This window comes from Lepisosteus oculatus, chromosome 10 (assembly GCF_040954835.1).
Source record: "Lepisosteus oculatus isolate fLepOcu1 chromosome 10, fLepOcu1.hap2, whole genome shotgun sequence".
NCBI classification, from domain to species: Eukaryota; Metazoa; Chordata; class Actinopteri; order Semionotiformes; family Lepisosteidae; genus Lepisosteus; species Lepisosteus oculatus.
Genome location: NC_090705.1, coordinates 26,884,562 through 26,903,007, shown reverse-complemented (window position 1 = coordinate 26,903,007; position 18,446 = coordinate 26,884,562). Strand labels below are relative to the sequence as shown.

The 18,446-nt window shown below is 40.2% G+C and overlaps 1 protein-coding gene across 2 annotated transcripts in view; it reads left to right on the top strand.

Moving 5' to 3' along the window:
* The window catches only part of pdcd6ip (programmed cell death 6 interacting protein), a 58,468-nt gene that overhangs the window by 16,305 nt on the left and 23,717 nt on the right, over positions 1 to 18,446 (top strand). Inside the window, exons 6-9 of one of the 2 annotated variants that reach the window (XM_006635700.3) lie at positions 1,973 to 2,073; positions 3,835 to 3,951; positions 11,629 to 11,851; positions 13,352 to 13,475. In XM_006635700.3, the coding sequence (XP_006635763.2) occupies positions 1,973 to 2,073; positions 3,835 to 3,951; positions 11,629 to 11,851; positions 13,352 to 13,475 (565 nt within the window). Of the gene's footprint in view, positions 1 to 1,972; positions 2,074 to 3,819; positions 3,952 to 11,628; positions 11,852 to 13,351; positions 13,476 to 18,446 lie in introns of both variants that reach the window. The other variant, XM_006635698.3, reaches the window with a different exon arrangement.

Here is an 18,446-nt window from a genome sequence, read left to right as displayed (position 1 = left end):
TTTCTTAAACAGCTTCAGATTTAAAAGGTTATTAATAATATCTTCCGTGTTGCATTAAAATTGGAATGTTCTTACAAGTGTAAAAAGAGGCGATGCACAATGTCTTCTCTATAACTCTTCAGTTTACAGAGAAATTCTGCCAGAGCCACAAAACATTGTCCAATAATACTGTTGTAACAGAAAGAATAAGGTTCTGGATCCCGAGATGAAGTTAAACAGATGAGTTTATTGCATGCAAGGAACAATAAAGCCGAACTCTTGTTTCCTGCAAGAAACAACAAAACCGAAGTATTGTTCGATGTGCCAGTACAAACTTTTAGGTTATATAGTCCTTCCTTACTGCTTCGGATGTCATTTGGTGTTATGGTAAGGGGGGGGGGGGGGGGTGGTCATGGTATTTGGCCAGTTAAGAGACCCTGGCCAAATGGTCAGTTTAAGATTACGCCCCCAGGGGGTTCCTAGCTCGCATCTGGAATCCTTATCAGTTAACCCCCTTTCCTGCCATAAACCCCTGTTGCTTAGAAGTCTAATTTTCAGGCAGAACTGACTTTAGTTAACCCTTTTTACATCTTGTGTCTTACTTCAATAATCTTGTGTCTAATTTCCACGGAGTAACCCTGTTACAGGGAACAGCGCAAGCTCAAGCAAAGTCCTTGAATATGGTTCGTATGTAAACAGTACATACGAAGTCTGGTGGAGTTTCAGCGATCACTTTTCTGTAATCTGTACAAAACCGTGACGTCTCATCAATGTTTGGTACCAATAAACGGGGGCTACACAGACTTCATTCCTTGAACTCAACTGCGCTCCAGTAAATAATATACAGTTTATCACCTTCTGCAATGCTTCTAGTTTAGCAGGATTTGCAGGATTTGTGCGATAAGCATATTTTTTAATGGGGATGACATTACTCACGTCTATATCACTGTATGAGACAGGTTTGTGACAGGGGAATCAAATCAGTCAGAATCTCAGAGTGGCAATTGTAAAAATAACCCTTCTTCCCTTTTTTGTTTAACTTTAAGAATTTCGTGAGAAAATCCTTAATTACAAAACCATCGCTTTATTTATCCAGATACATAAATTCACACCGTAGCCAGCAACAAGATATAAAAGTGGACTGTTTTTATATATTCACTATATAAGAAACAAACCAAAAGTAATACTCTGATCGCGCTTTGAACCATTGGGTGCATTGCTTTGTTCATTACCACTGCAAGGTCAATAAAAGTTTTTTAAAAAGAAATGGATGTCAAAATGTTTCCAAAATGTCAACCTGTGATATTTTAGCTGCTTAGTTACACGATTCTATTCTAATAAAAATGGTAGGGTATGCAGTAAAAAGTTGATAAAAGTAAACAAATTAAATGAGGGGATGTTGAGTCTGTGTCTTTTGAGGGAATTGTATAACATTTTGCACTGTATTAAAAATCGGATTTTAACCCTATAAAAAATACTGCTTTGGAATCAGTTCGAAAAGTAAAAGTAGTCAGAAACATTCCTTAGCTTGAAGGAATGTCCTGTTGTGCTAAATGAAATGAATCCTTTTAGTCTTTAATCTGAAAGTACACTGCAAAGAGATCTTATTCAAGCACTCAAAATCCTCAAAGGTACTGGCAGAATCAACCCATTGGACTTCTAAAGAGTACACACTGAAATAATCAGGAGGACTTATGCGTTATCTACTGCCTTACTGAATTTACTAATTTACTAACTTCATTGTGAAGTCTAAAGATAGCTCATACTGTTGACTGAAGTGAAAGCTACAGGGAGATACAGGGGACACTTTTACACAAAGAGTTGTAGGACTCGGGGCTTGGCCATACTGTTAAAACTAAATCTGCTGTGTTCCACAAAATGGCTATATGAGATCCTCTGGTCACACGTCTACTAGCAACCAAATGAGTTGACTGGGCCAAAAGCCTATGGGCACTTCTGATTTGTATTCTCTTTTTTTGTGATTGTTTTGCAGATAAAATGAAAGATGCTATTATAGCAAAACTTGCCAATCAAGCAGCGGAGTTTTACGGAGATGCATTTAAGCAATGCCAGTACAAGGAGAATTTACCCAAGGTACGTAGCTGTGCATTTAAGCTTCCATGTCATATCACATCGGAAAGGATCATGTACACTCATTTAATTAATGTACACTATTATTTAGTGGGCCATTACAAAATCCATTATTTAGCCTGACAAAAATTATGACCAACATAACTCTTTATACCAAAACAGTTAAACAACAGTGCTTCAGTGTGAAAGTAGCTATTTTGAACATGTCTTGTTCTTTTTTGTTTTTAAATCCATTAAATGTTTCGGAAATTAGGTCCTAGATATTTACCATGTTTATAGGATCTTAACTATTGAATGAATGTGTAAATTGTGGTCCCAAAAAATGTCTGTAAGCAATGAAAAACATTCCCACGTTTGAAGGAGTGTCCTATTATGACATGCTAAATGAGGTGAATCCTTTAAGTCTTGAACCAAGAACACTGCATACATGATCATATGAAATGATCATATTCAAGCTCTCAGAATTCCTCACAGATATTGGTAAACTAGATATTGACTGTATGTTTAAATAATCTAAAATAGGACAAGTGTCTAATCTGGGTATACATGCTAAATAGTATGACAGTAAATTACAAATGTTTGCCAGTTTTGCTGGTATGGAGGCTGAAACATAAGCACACAGCATTTTCTGTTTGATATTATTAGATAAACATTTGACTAAAAAAATGAAATAGCATTGGTTTGACTATACCTTTACATTCAGTATACTCTAGTTGAACTTGTCTTTGCTATCTTTTGCTAATCCCTTTCAGTTTCTATTCAACAAGTTACCTCATGTAACATTCTGGGGAATTGCTCTTTGGTCTTTTGTAGTGTTAGTGCAGAGTAAACAATAATGTTTCAATATGGAGAGTTGACTGTTGACTAAAGTGAAAGCTACAGAGTAGCTGGAGAGGAGACCTGGTGCTCTTTTATTCTGGTGGACGGGCATTTCAGTGATATCTTTTACTGTCTATTTTTTCATGAACTTAATAAAATCATAATAGGAAATATTTCAGGTCATTTAATTTTTTTCTTGAAAAACGTGTATCATTTGCAAAATATATATTTTTTCAAATTGATGCATTAACTAGCAGTACACATGACAAATAGTGTCATCGCTGTCTGTACAGGGTACAACAAATTAAACAATTTTTTGCATTAAACAAACATTTAATATATCTGTATATTTTCATAACAGTATTTTCAAGTCTTAAAGGTATTAATCTTTTTAACACTGACAAGAAAGAAAAAAAAACATGAATGGCCTCTAATATTCTAAAACAGGTGTAGTATTACACTGGATTTATTAATGCATGAACATTCCCTTTCTAAAAGTCTTTGGGCAAAGGTGACATTGGCTTGAATGACAGTTTTGTTTGCCTAAACTAGTCCTTGAAAATGCTTTCAAATCATTAGTTTATAATTTGTTGTATCTTAATATCGGATATAAAATCTATTCTAATCCAATCTCTTAGTTTTGCTGTGATGCAATTTGTCACTGCAAAATTATTGAATTATTCAAATTAATGTTTCTGTTGCTTCCTTTGAAAAAACACTTGGAAGTGATTGACTGAAAAACGGGCAATTTAACCTTTCTGTCTGCAATTCCAGCCAATGATTTATCTCCTTCTGGTTTTTACTCCTAATGATTTAACCTATCTAAACATTATAACTGTTAATTCTCATTTCCTTTTCTTTTCTTTTCCCCTTTATCCTTCTCCTGCATCCCATGTTGTCTGTGGTTGTTTGTGGTTGGACCCTGGTCAGTATTTTTATTTCCAGGAGGTGCTGCCAATCCTGGCTGCAAAGCACTGCATCATGCAGGCTAATGCTGAATATCACCAGTCCATTCTAGCAAAGCAGCAGAAGAAATTTGGGGAGGAAATTGCCAGACTACAGGTAAGTACACTGGAAATTGTGGCATGGGCATATTAAATTTAACCAGCAGTCCACCAATTAATTAATAGGTTGTAGCAAATTTTTGCTTTTCCTTTAAAGCTTTTATTTAGTACTGTTGTAACAGAAAGAATAAGGTTCTGGATCCCGAGATGAAGTTAAACAGTTGAGTTTATTGCTTGCTAGGAACAATAAAGCCGAAGTCTTGTTTCCCGCAAGAAACAACAAAACCGAAGTATTGTTCAATGTGCCGGTACAAACTTTTAGGTTATATAGTCCTTCCTTACTGCTTCGGATGTCATTCGGTGTTATGGTAAGGGGGGGTCATGGTATTTGGCTTGATAAGAGATAAGGCCAAATGGTCAGTTTAAGATTACGCCCTTAGGGGGTTCCTAGCTCCCATCTGGAATCCTTATCAGTTAACCCCCTTTCCTGCCATAAACCCCTGTTGCTTAGAAGTCTAATTTTCAGGCAGAACTGACTTAAGTTAACCATTTTTACATCTTGTCTCTTACTTCATTCCCCCCTTATAAAATATGGCATACGTCAGGACTGTCTATTTTTACACATACAATGTCAGGGCAGATCTTTCCTTTTTAGATGTACAGGCATGCATTACCATGACATTGTGCCTTCCACGGTTACAACAAGATGTTATTGATGTTTTTGTATAAGTGATAGTTACAATTATACATATCAAACAACCCTAATCCTACAAATGCATAAAGTCCTACCCCAGGAACCAAACGCAGACCTCAGCCATGTGGAGATCTATTGTCAAGATCTTGGAATAGCAATATTGACCCAACTCTGATTATCATTTTTTGGCTGATAGATATGCCAACACCCGGAATGTATTGATACCATATCCCCAGTAATGCTCCTCAGGCCTAACAAGCACACTGTTGGTCTTAGGAAGCATCAGACACAGAAACGGTAACAACATCCTTCTTTCTGTTCACTCAGTCTCTGGTGCCGTGGGTCAGTGAAAGTGCGATGCGGGGATCCAGCGATCTCATCTTGTCACTCAGATGGCAGTCAGTAGTTAGTTAGGCACTTGATATGGTCCTTCCCAGCAGGATTGCAACGTCTGGCAGGGTATCTCTTCTTCACCTACACCACCTCGCAAGGTATCTGGTCGTGTCTCCCCTCTACTGGAGGTCCCTAATCGTCCAGCACCTGTTCACGAGTCCTGTGCATCGCTTCAGTTAACAAACCTACAATACTGTAATAGAGAGTTAGTTAATTCAACAGTCCGTTAGCCAAACTTGGCCACCAGGGAGTTTTTTTGGCTGCCTGTGATGATCTCAAATGGGTTCAGTCTCACAGTTCCGTTTGCTCCAGCCCGCAAATCGCACAGGACCGCAGGTAGAGCATCTACCCACGGTGTTCCTTCAGTTGATATTTCCTTAGTTGGTCTTTCAGACTGTAGGTGATGGGGCCAATGTGACTTCCAACTTACCCCTAGTGAGGCAATTACAGCCTGGCACACCTTCCCAGTGTAGTATGCCCCTAGATCAGCATCCAAGGGGCAGGGCAGTCCGTACCACAGGATCATCTTTGTCATATACTTGGGTATGCGCCAGCCTACACCCCATCATCATACAACCCCACATTCTTTACACATTTTTTCTAACCACTATTAAACATCTATTAAAGGCCTCAACCTGAATTCTCCCTTTTCCCCAATAGAGGTTTCACAGGGGTCTCAGACTCCCTCTCTCCCAGTGCCGCTCGTCTGGCATCTGCATCTGCATGGTTGTTTCCTTGAGTTACTGGAATTCTTTATTTATTGTGTTGTGTTATTTACACCTTACTCAAGCTGCTTCCGTCGGCAGCTGTAAAACTACAAATCAGTTCAGAGACAAGCCAAGTATTCTTAACTGGAGTCCCTGCCGTTGTGAGAGGATCCTATTTCTCCATAGGCATCCAGAATTGTGGCCTACGTGCAACAAATACATACATTATATACATATACAGTAACCCTTTAACATCTTTCTTTTTACAATCTTCCATCAGTGCTCTTAACTGGCTTGCTGCGCTGAGGCAGTGGAGGGGCATTTTTCCGATTGTTAGCGCCTTGAATTCTGTTGTAACAGCTTAGCCTGTTCTCTGTTCTCCCTCATGCATCAGAGAGGACCCATCAGTAAACAATTTAAGAAAATGTAATACTTTCACGGTCTCCCACCTTTTGGCTACAGCATCTAATGATATAATAGTGCCTACCTCCATGCTCCTGCGTCAGCACAGCTGCCCAGAACCCTTTTTCCACACTTACATACAAAGGAATGGTTGATCCATCTGAGGAAACCCCAGTTTCAGCAGCTGTAAGAGAGCTTGTTTCAAATTATTACAGGCGGCTTTTGCTGCTGGAACCAAGGCAATCTTGTCCTTGTACTGCACTCCCCCCTTAAGCAGATCTGTTAAAAGTTGTGCTCACCCTGTAAAAACATTGCACCCAGGCCCTGTTAAAATTACACAATGCTAGACACAAAAGGGCCTTATCATAACTGCTTCTATTAGACACTCTAAACCTGAAGCAACTCAGACTTGTGGGTTTCCTCATCAGGGGAAGCACTCAGAATACCATCAGCATACTGAGTGATCACAGTCAGTTGAAGCCACGTGACACCCTGGTCTGGATAGTCATTCTTTGTAATGCATAATATTCCAGCCCATTAGATCTGGGATAAAACCACCCACATTCGCGTGATACGTGCACATGAATGTTAAAATCTGGTACTCGGCAAGTAAAACTTGCTGCCCAAATACTGTGGCCTCCTGCCGTCTCCCCACGTACATTACTCTATAGCACACTGTTGAACAGAGGAGTGAAACAAGCATGACAGTAGTGCTCCAGTATCCCCTAACAGAGAAACCAAGACCCCATTAACAGTATTTTTTTATCCACTGGACTGGGACAGACTTAGGGAGGCTACAAGGGATTTACAGGATCTAATCGTTCGGTAAACAGATCTTCTCACAAGACTGTTTATACTCCCCAGTCTCGATTCTAAACCTACAGCGTTTCAGCATGTCTGGTTTCGAGACATTCGAATAAATCCAAATTGTTTCCACTATTAAAAGTAATTGTATATACATACAAAAACTGTTTATCTAACTCCTTTTACGTCCACCTGTACTGTACTTATACGTTTCAGACGCTCTTATATTTTCCAATATCCTTAAGTTGATTTTCATCGTCTCTTCAGTTACGTCTCTAGCCAGTCCCGCTGGCTAAACACACTCACACCGTCATTTAGTATACCAAAACTCACAGTTACACACATTCATGCCAGCACACAAATTCATAAAACACACATACACATCGAGAATATATTTTTCTCTTCGTACTACAATGTGCTTTATTCTTGTTTCACTTCTACATGAATCCTTTTAATTCTTGAAGCGCACTCCAGGTTCGCTGCATTCCTAATTTCGGATGCGGTACTTTAGCCCATCGGTCAATATCTTCCGGTTTTGGATTTGATCGTATGGGGGAATCGAGGAAGGTAGGTGCGAGTGCGGACCCCCTCGACGGGGTGCGAGACAGTTAGAGTGACGCTGTCATCAACAGCACCAGCCCCCGCTACATCAAGTCCTTTCCCACTTTGGGTGAGAGTACAGGTCTGCGGGCACCCTCCCTTTAAGAAGGGAGTCCCTGTTCCGTCTCTATCACACTCGTACCAGGTGTCATCCCACTCCCCGTCTCCATATGGTCACTATGGGAATTGATCCCAATTATTTTCATTTCCTGGCTGTCTGTTCCCCTATGGGAGAGCAGGATATAACACATTAACTAGTGCTGTGTGACCAGGAACTAATTCTTCTTTTAGTTTCTGATTCTCCTGTACTGCCTCTTTTCGCTTTTGTCATACTCTTTCGTAGCGAGTAAAGTATCTTTTCTTTCTGGTTTTTGTTTTTCCCCGTAAACACACTTTTAAGAAGTCACATCCCAATTTCTTTTTTTTTCTCTCATGTATCTGCCACCACTGGTGGCGGCCATGCACCAGGGTGGGAGCTACATGCTTGTGCTTTTGCCAATCAATACGCATATGCTTTCTTTACAGGCATCTTCGCCCCAAACTCCCTTTGACAAACTCAGCTTTTCCCATATTTTTATCCTTCTTTTCCGTCAACTTACACTTTTCCCACACCAATCCTGGATTATAGGTGCATTTAATGGACCACTCAGCTTCAGAACCCCGGGCGGAATTAAGGCCCACACCGATCCTGAGCCTCAGAACTCCGGGCGCAATTAAGGCCGACACCAGTCCAGAATTACGTGCATTTAATGCACCACACGGCTTCAGAACCCTGGGTGCAATTAAGGCCCTGAATTTCGCGGTAAAGGTCCAAAAGCCGTTAAAAAACTCCACGCGCAATTAAGGCATACACCAGTTTCGAACACCTGTACACAATACCGCGAATCACCGCCTGCCAGACCAACTTCTTGGCTTACAGCAAACCACCCATTACATACACCGGTGTCTTCCCCGGGTCAGAGGAATTCAGGAACTCGCGTTTACTCCGTCATCTCGGGCGATTCTCGCAGGGAGCAGAGACTTCCCAATCGGTCAGAGAGAGTCGGGACTTTTTTTTAAAAAGAAGAGTCCTTACCTCTTAGTAATGTGAGCGCTGACCGTCTCTCCTGCCGATGGGAAGTTCTGTGCCTTCTGGAGCATCCGCCGTCTACGCCAAAATTGTTGTAACAGAAAGAATAAGGTTCTGGATCCCGAGATGAAGTTAAACAGATGCCTATAATGCATGCAAGGAACAATAAAGCCGAAGTCTTGTTTCCCGCAAGAAACAACAAAACCGAAGTATTGTTCGATGTGCCGGTACAAACTTTTAGGTTATATAGTCCTTCTGCTGCTTCAGACGTCATTCGGTGTTATGGTAAGGGGGGGTCATGGTATTAAGTTAAGAGACCCTGGCCAAATGGTCAGTTTAAGATTACGCCTCCAGGGGGTTCCTAGCTCGCATCTGGAATCCTTGTCAGTTAACCCCCTTTCCTGCCATAAACCCCTGTTGCTTAGAAGTCTAATTTAACCCTTTTTACATCTTGTGTCTTAATTCAGTACTTTAGTCCAAAATAGTATTAAGTATAAAGATGTACCAAAGTTATTGTAATTGTACAACGTTCTTTCCTGCTTTGTTTTCTCATGAAATTCATAGTTATTATAAACTCTTGGGGGTTTTGTGTCTCTCAGTATATTTTCCTCTCTAGTGCCTTAAAAGTTCCTTGTGTGGTGTTGTCTAGGGACAACTGGGGTTGTTTATGTATTCAGATTACAGTGATATGGAGACAGGTCATGAATGGTATAATACGGTTTACAAAATGGATGGATATATGTTTTATGCAATATGAATGACAGACATTTTACAAATTACTCTTACATTTTTGCATACTGAAAAGTAGAAATGTAAACTTTGCTTGTTCCTTTCCATCCCGAACGCTAATGCAGCTTCTGGCTCAAATAATTTATATTGCTTTTTGCGTTCTATAGTTTAACAGTTTAACTATAAGCAACAAAGTAACCAGAAAGCAGAACTGAATATACTGGGTCTATGATGAACTTATTGATAAATGTTATAATTACCTGCTTTTTATAACTTGGCAAGCTTTGCATCCGTACACTTTCTTTCACTTCCACATCAAAATGTTAGAAACTAAATGCAGATTCAGTGGCAGGTGGGTTATGGTTGATTGAGGATCATAAGAAAGGCCAAAGGAAATTGATTGGTTAGAACAGTAGTTCTCAAATTTCTTATAGAATAGAAGGTGGTTAGAAAGCCTGGTCTTGGAACAGATAACTGTGAAGAGATGGAATGCTGGTTTAGTGAGAGAAGTGGGCAAGTGGCCCAGGGAGGAAGAGAAGGTATGATGAAGAGATCTAGAAAAAGATTTGGAGGAAGGCATAGTGGGTCGCAGCAGCTGTAGGCGGTAGTAGTTCAGGTGGGTAGCTGCGTCAGCATGTGCAGGTTGTAAAGGAACAAGTAATAGGTTTATTCCATGCTGAAAAAAAAGAGAACACAACGTTACGGCCATGGAGCCTTCTTCAGGTGTGAGAGAGATAGGGCAGTAGGCAAAGGTAAAGTAGCGGGAGAACAAAGGTTAGGAGGGACGAGGAGTGAGAGGTAGGAGCAGGGGACAGAAAGAGAGGCCAATCAAGAGGTGTGAAGTCACAATGGGTGCAGAGAGGTGTGAAATGAGCTGCTTTTGTTGAGCAATCTGAGAAGTGATATCTGGATCCAAGCTGGACAAGTCTCATGTCCAGAAGAAATCACATCAACCACACTTCTGCTTCCTTGCACATCACATTTATCAAGCTGTTGGAATTAGAATTACAGCACTGCTAGTATGGTGCACAAATTACCTCACTCACATTTTCACTTCTATTCTGCATCTTACTCGCACTTGCACTGTCACTATCGTCGCTATATTTGCGTTTCAGAGTCCCAGATTTGAGCCCGTGATCCATAATGACCCTTCTGTTTTGACCTGCTTCTTTAAATTACACTTTGAACTTTCAAACTCAAATTAAGATATTCAAAAGTAAGAACAAAACGGTACAAACAAAAATAAGTGCAACGGTCGAACCACACTCGCATATCAAAATGTAAACAGCGTAACCACGCAATCATGACGATTAGTGATGCGTGGGTTGACTCAGGTTAAAAAAAAAAAAGATTTAGATCGGGTTTAGCAGGTGCTGGTTGATATATGACCAAAAACAAAATATTGCAAACCGATCATTTGTGTCTTAAATTAAAGTGATTTGAAGTTTTAAAATTGATGTTTTATCATATTTAAGCCCCAAACTTAAATGTTTGCAAACAGACAACAGTGTATTACAAAGAAAAAAACATAATGGCAACCTCGTTAGAGAAGATCAGGACACAACTCCAGAACAGTGAGATAAAAATAAGAGGGACAAAAGAGCCATGTGGGAGAAGTTTGGCAAGCTAGTCAGCACAACTGAAGAAAAACACAGATTACTTTATCTGCATCGATTGTGAAGCACTTTACAAAAATGACAGTTTTCATTTCATTCGTGGTGCATAAAACTAAAACACTGAAGTGATGGGTGCTGATGGGGAGAATGAAGAGGCGAGGTGGTCGGCTATAATTTAAGCTTCATTAAAACACAAAGGCAACAGAAGGGTACAGCCAAGGACAATTAATGGAAACTTTGCCCTTTCGGCAGACCCTTAAGCTAGCCAAGCCCACGACTCGCCCCATTACTGACACACACAGTTCCCTTAACAGCTGGTGAAACCCTGATATCTAGAACCATCACACAAGTCCCTCCTCCCACTTTTTTGTAGTTCTTAACAGTGCTCCTAGGGGGAGCCCCTTCATAGCAGACACTACAGTATTCTTTCCTCTGACTTAAACAGCATAGACTTGCTTTAAGAAAGCAACCTGGCACACACTCCCGGACCACACTTTGAGAACCACTGAGCTAGAACAATTCCCATATCTCAGTCTATTTAAAAACTGCTAAAACTGCTAGGTCATCTAGTTAAATCCCTTTTGATGCAGTTTTATCTTTATCACAACCTCAAGTAAAGACAATCTAATTATCTAAGTTCATAATTTTAAATATTTACAGCGTTATTGGTTTTTGTTGGAATTGATCAAAAGTGATTTGTTTAATAATTTTTTTGTTTCAGCATGCAGCGGATTTGGTAAAGACTGTGGCCTCGCGCTATGATGAATATGTCAATGTAAAAGATCTCTCGGATAAAATCTCACGTGCTCTAACTGCAGCAAAAAAAGACAACGACTTCATCTATCATGATCGTGTTCCAGATCTGAAGGATCTGGACAGTATTGGCAAAGCTGCTTTGGTGAAGGCCACAGCAATCAATGTGCCCATGTGTCAGAAATTCACCGGTATGAAAATTTTTATATTCTTTTCTGCGAGGAAGTCTTTATACAAACTATATGGACTTAAGTACCTTCTTATCTTAAAAAGGGGGGATAGTTGAATTGCATTGGAGCTACGCATTTGGACTCCTAACTGACAGGTTGTGGTTTTCCATGCCTGCTGCTGACACTGCTGTTGTATCCTTGAGCAACCCTGTACTTTAGTTGTTCCAGTCCACCCACCTGTATAAGACATTACTGTTGGGGGGTGTTCTCTATGGGAACTCCACACACCATTGGTATGGGCCGAAATATCTAGATAGAGGAGGTGTTGAAGTGTTTCCACTCCTGAAGGCTTGCCTGATCTGTTAAGCATACCTCAAATGAGTTCAGACATGATGTTCCACCTACCCCAGCTTCGGACTCATGTCACTGGTATGCTTTAAAAGGGGACATATAAAAGTGAGGTAAAATACAGAAATCATAAAGCAGGAGAGACCAGATTAGAGCAATTAGAGTTTAATAACCCCTAAATTTGAATGAATGAATGCTGAAGGAACAAAATTTAAAATCAGACCTTCTTTAGGGATGGGATTTGATTAATATTCGCAGAATTATCCAAATGTCTAAATCTGATAAGATTTAATTGGCGTATCATTGTTTCGTTTAGATGGATTTCTGTTTGTGACCCAAGGTTTTTTTATTTTCAGCATCAGTTTAAAGGTGTGCTAAATTATGTAACATTCATTATCTAGGTATTTGTAGTGTGTTGTGCTCTAAGAACTCACTCCATTTTTAAACCTTTCTGAATATTAGTTTTTCTATTTTTCTGTCCTTTTTTGCCTTTGCATGTTCATTTCTCCATCACCAAATTGTGCACATTATGGAAGCCGTGTGACCTTGCTTGGTATTCCTGGATCATTTTGGGTGTGCTGTTATTTAACTTTTATAAATTCCTTGTCCACAATAAATATCTGACAAAAATGTCACTATTATTTAATATCCTTCTGTTTTTTTACCATATCTTCAGAGAAGAATCAAAGGGATTCCATACATTAGCAAATTCTGCATTTTTACATCTGACAGCTTTTGAATATAGTTTGTAAAGTCTCTTGGTTTGTACTAAAGGACATAAATATTTTGAAACCTAAATTAGCACTGTACAATGTAGTCCAAGGGGTGCCTTCAGTTCTTGAAGATATGTGGTACCCAAATACAATAAAAATAAGACAACTAACATTTCTAGAGATGTTTTTAAATCATTAACCCTTAAAATAATTGAAATGTAATAAGAATGCTAGTTGCTTTAAACATTCTTAGTAATTCCCTGGTTGTGGTGTATTGTGTCATTTAATGCTGTTTTGAAAGCCACCAATATTGATGCCTTCTGTTTTCCATTCAGCATTTCTTGTTTCCCACCGGTGTTATACTTTCATTTTGTAGTCTTGGTTCAATTGGAGAATGGATGTGGGTTCCCAGAAGAACACACATTATGTTTGACTGTTTCCTGTTGCTTTGCTTTTCCAGACCTGTTTGAGAAAATGGTCCCCATGGCAGTGCAGCAAGCAGTGAGCACATATAGCCAGAGGAAGTCGGAGATCGTGAACAGGCTGATAGGGCAAATGAGAGAAGCGACAAACCTTTGCAATGGGTAAGAGATTCTGAAATAACTCATACTAAAGAAATCAGATTCACGTCAGAAACATTCCTGAAAGGTGACATGGCAAGAATTAAGAGTTTTGCTGAGTCAAAATTCAAATGACTGAGCACAATATATATAGTAATTCAATGTGATTCGAGGAGTCTGTGAAATATTACATTTGCAAGTATAGAAGGAATAAAGTAAAGCATCCCATTATTTTACATTTTATACTGTAATATGAACTCTACAGAACATGTTTGGTTGTTTTATCTGTTTATCTGCAATAGTTATAACAAATGTCAGATCATCAGTCCGCAATACATGACAACAATATAATTTATCCACAAAATACTTTAAGCACCTAATATGGAAATCTAGGGCAGGCAGACTTGTGAGTAAATCTATACACCTTTTTTAATTGGTAGTGAGTTAAGAGTGTTTAGATTAGTAGTATCACTGCCAATGTAAATCAATTCCTTATTTCTAGCTGGTTTTAAGTGCTTACTGTGAGTTAGTACTCAAATGCCGTCAGAAGTATACAAGCCATAGGCTTGCGAATGTGCAGCCAACTTCAGTGCAAAGTTTGCTCCTGCGTGTTTGAGAAAGGAGGTGTAAAACTTAACTCTTCTAATCACGAATATAAATATAACCAGGATGCTTTTTCCATTGAAAGTTGTTAAATTTGTATTCTTGTGGAGCAGAAAAAGACAAATGTCCATGGCTACTACTATAAAATCATAAGAGGTAGTGTATTATGTGAATGCATTTATTAATTTGAATGCTTGAATGCAAAAAAGATTATCACTGTCTTTAAATGATAAGAGTTCAAGTAACTTCATAATAAAGTGTCAAGAAATGAATTGCTAAAGTGGATATAAGTAGTTTGATATACTAGTGTAAAAACAAAAGATGATAATATAATAAATAACCTAAATATTGTTACGGGGGGGGGGGGGTGATTTACGAAACTGGTGAAAATCAGAAATTGACTGAGCGGTTTAGTCAATCAGTGAAATAATTATTCATAACCCCTAACTTTTATGTGAACTAGAGGCACGTAAATTCTTTATTCTCTGGCACAGCTTTGTTGAGAGCAGTAATAATCCAGGCACACTTGGTTAAAACAAATATATATTAAAATAAACTACACAAAACATACAACACAAAGTTACATTATATACAGTATTTACAGGCAAGGCATTTCAGAGGCCTAACATTCTGGTCATCCAGAAAACCCCAGATTGCTACTAAGCACTAAACTCTTAATATGCCTACAGAGTCTACACAAGAGATGAGCTGCCTTCTAACTAAAGCGACCTACAGTTAAGCCTCTCTCTCTCTGCACACCGGATGCCACAAAATAAATGGGAGTCTATATCCCTATTCATAAAATTCATTCTAATCAGAAAAGATGTTTCTAACTGAGGTACCAGGAAACCCAAGTTCCCTAAAAACACAGAATCTGGATTCCTGGGGAATGCCTCAAGTTTCTATTTACGTTGACCCTGCTGCCCACGTCAGAGAACAGTATCTTTATCCAGCGGCTGAAACTCTCTCCGAAGCCGAAGCATCCCAGCACTCTGAACACATAGCTGTGGTTTACTCTGTAGAAGGCTTTCTCCTGATCCAGGCTGACCACCATCATGAGCACTATCTGGTCCTTGGCCCAAGTGATGGCGTCTCTGGTGAGCTGGAGGTTCCAGCTGACGGATCGCCCTTCCACCCCACATGTCTGGTTGCTGTTAATGATGTGGGGCAGGGCGGTCCTCAGTCTGCTGGTCAGTAGCTTGGACAGGATCTTGACATCCACGCAAAGCATCGTGATTGGCCTCCGGTTCTTGAGGTCTGTGACGTTGCCTCCCTTGAAGAGCAGGGAGATGACGCTTTCCCTCGTGGTGTCTCCGAGCTTCCCCCGGCAAAAGGGAAACTTCCACCAGATCTGCCCCCAGGGTGTTCCAGAAGCAGGTGTAGAATTCCTAGGGGAGTCCGTCGGGTCTTGGCACCTTGCCATTCTCCATGGACCAAAGTGTCGCCTTCAGCTCCTCTGCCGTGATCGGATCCTCCAAGTCCTCTCTCACCTCCTCCGGTTCTCTTGCCTTCAGCCCCTTCAGAAAAGTGTCACCTGCCTCCACTTCTTTCTGCTCTTCTGAAAAGAGCTTTTTGTAGAAAGCGGGTACTGCTTCTACTTTGTCTCTCTCGTCCAGCACTTCCATCTCAGGCTGTGGATGACCCTCTTTTTCTGGCATAATGCTCCTTTTTTGCCTTGAACAGGAAAGCCTTGGCTTTCTCGGTGTACAGGTTGCAGAGCCCTCTCCGTCAGGTCCCATGACAGGGCTGAATTGAAAGCTCCTCCCCCATTTGCTGAGCTGTACTCCTGTCTTTCTTCCCTGCTCCTTTGCAGTCATTAATCCACAACTTGCTTAGGCATACCAAGATAAACTATTGTTTCTGCTCACAGGACCCCTCCAGACCTTGGCAAACATCCTCAATGCTTTGAAGCTAGAAGTGTTTACTCTTCCCAGTGTCACAAACTCTTTAAAATCTAAGAGACACTTCTCAAGTGACCCAAAGCTGTAACGATATTTAACAAGTTTTTACAACAAAAATTCAATATTATGCTATAAAACAAGCTCCATCAATATTAAATATTTTAAATATAACTGATAGATTCTCACAGGTTAGTGAATTCATAGATATAACAACAATTTATGAAAAGTAAGAAACTATAGGCTTGGACCTCCTAGTTGATCATGGTGAGATGTCATTAATGTTGGTCTCCTAGATCAGTGGTTCTCAAACATTTTGAACCAAGTACCACCTACAAGTCATTTTCCCATAGGAACCATAGAAAATCTCAATGACCAACATAAGCGCAACATAAGAATTATATGTGTGTACCGCCTTGTTTACAACACTTGCTAACACTAGCAGTGCTATCTGTCAGGTTCAACAGAAAAGCTAGTGTCGGTGACCATTAGGGTTACCATACATCCGGATTTTCACGGCCATTTCTTCTATTTTGATCCTTGTATCTCCGTCCGGGGGGAATTTTCAAATATATAGAAATGTCTGGGATTTCGATCCCATATTTTTCACCATAAAGAATAATTAACAAAAGTTATAAATATAGTTAGAGAGAGAATTTCGTAACTTCTCTAGTTGTATCGTGACCTATGTTGTTGTTCAGTTTTTATCCTGTACGTGTATGATTATGTCATGAGAGAGTGAATTCGGGAGTCAATATCAATCTTTACTCTGTCTGTGCAGTGCAGAAACATTCCCTCGAAAGGCTCCCTATTTTTTCTTGTTTTCCTACCCTCAAACACCATGCCAAAGCGAAAGTGTAAATTCACAGCAGAACTGGAAATGCTATAGCAAAGAAACGTTCTGTCTCGGTAATAGCCCTAGGATATATTCTGGAGTGATTTAGAGAGAATTGGCTGTGTGTCTGTATTCGCTCATATGGTACCCCAAAGCCTAAATAACAACTCCCCTTCCATTTAGTAGGTAGCCAAGAGTATGCATTTTTCTTTCAATTCCACCAGTTATCGTTCAGTTGAACAGTAGGCAAATAAAAGCTGGAGAAGTTGGTGTTTGTAACATCGTGGTCCCTTACACCCCCACCATCTTATTACTTATATTGTCCAGTATCAACAAAGCCCCCTAAGAGTCCGATAAATTGTAAGGCATGGGCATGAGAGGAAACCCCCCTCTTATATACTTGGGGCTAAACACACCCATCATGAACTCTTGTTAAAGTCTCGAGCCAGCTGGTAAGAGAGATCCAAGAATGTATTAACGTCATGCTCTCCAGTGTCTGAGCGGTACTGTGCATGAGGTTACAAGACACCCCCCCCCCTAGTTACACTTATTAAGCACAGCATTATAAACATTTCATCAATCTCCTGTATGTTGTGGTGCACATCGACAATGAGGTGCGTGAATCCACCGGTCCCATCCTTCTATTTTAACTGCTGGTAGTCAAGAGCATTTGGAAGCAGCCCTCCCAATGTGGTTGTAGTGTCTGAGATGGGATATTTTTTATCCAAACCCACTCTCCTGGAATCCCTGTCATGTCTTTCCTCAGTGGGTGGTCCCCAGGCTTCCGACACCTGCTTCCTGGCACCTTGTACTGCTTCTGTCAGGTGTTGTCAATACTGCAACAAACAATCAGTTAATAGGCTCAAAGTTCCTTTAGGTAAGGCTGGTAGCCTCATGGGATGTCCTGTGATCACCTCAAAAGGACTTAAACTGATAGAACAATTCATGCCTGCCCTGATACTGCGCAACACAGGTGCCAGCGCATCCATCCATTGAATTCCTCTTTGTGATAGTGTGTGAGCTTATTTTTCAGAGTTCTGTTCATCTCTTTAACACAGCTTGACACACTTTTCCAGTGAAGTGTGTTCCCTGGCGTATATGGCAAAGCCAACTCCTGCCCAATTCTGTACGAACCATTGAACCATTTGCTTCTCACCAGGGTGTCCCACAAAGTGTATTTGCCTCACAATAAAAGGCATCAATTACTTTGGGCATGCCAAACGGCCAGTCTTTTTGGCACCCCCACAAACCATTTTCCCCCGACCTTATGTTTTTCTCCAACCATTACCATTTTTCCTCTTTCGGGGCTTCTTTCTGAAGCTCCTTAATTTGACTCTACTGAAAGGCGAATGATATAAAATATATCTCTGGTTCCTGATTTGGCCACCCATATTTCATGGCGGCTTGCCTGGCGTCTGTGTCTGCTAAAGCAATTCCCTTGGTCACCGAGGAGTCTTCCTTGTTATGACCTTTTCATTTTACCACAGCTACTTGTTTTGGAAGAGACAGAGTTTCCAATAACTCTGACACTAGCTTAGAGTTTTTGTCCAGAGTCCCGGTAGCTGTCGGAAAGTCCTATTTTTTCCCCCAATTTCCCAAAGTAATGACAGACTCCAAAAACATACAGCGAGTCCGTATAAAGAGTTACAATTTTATCTT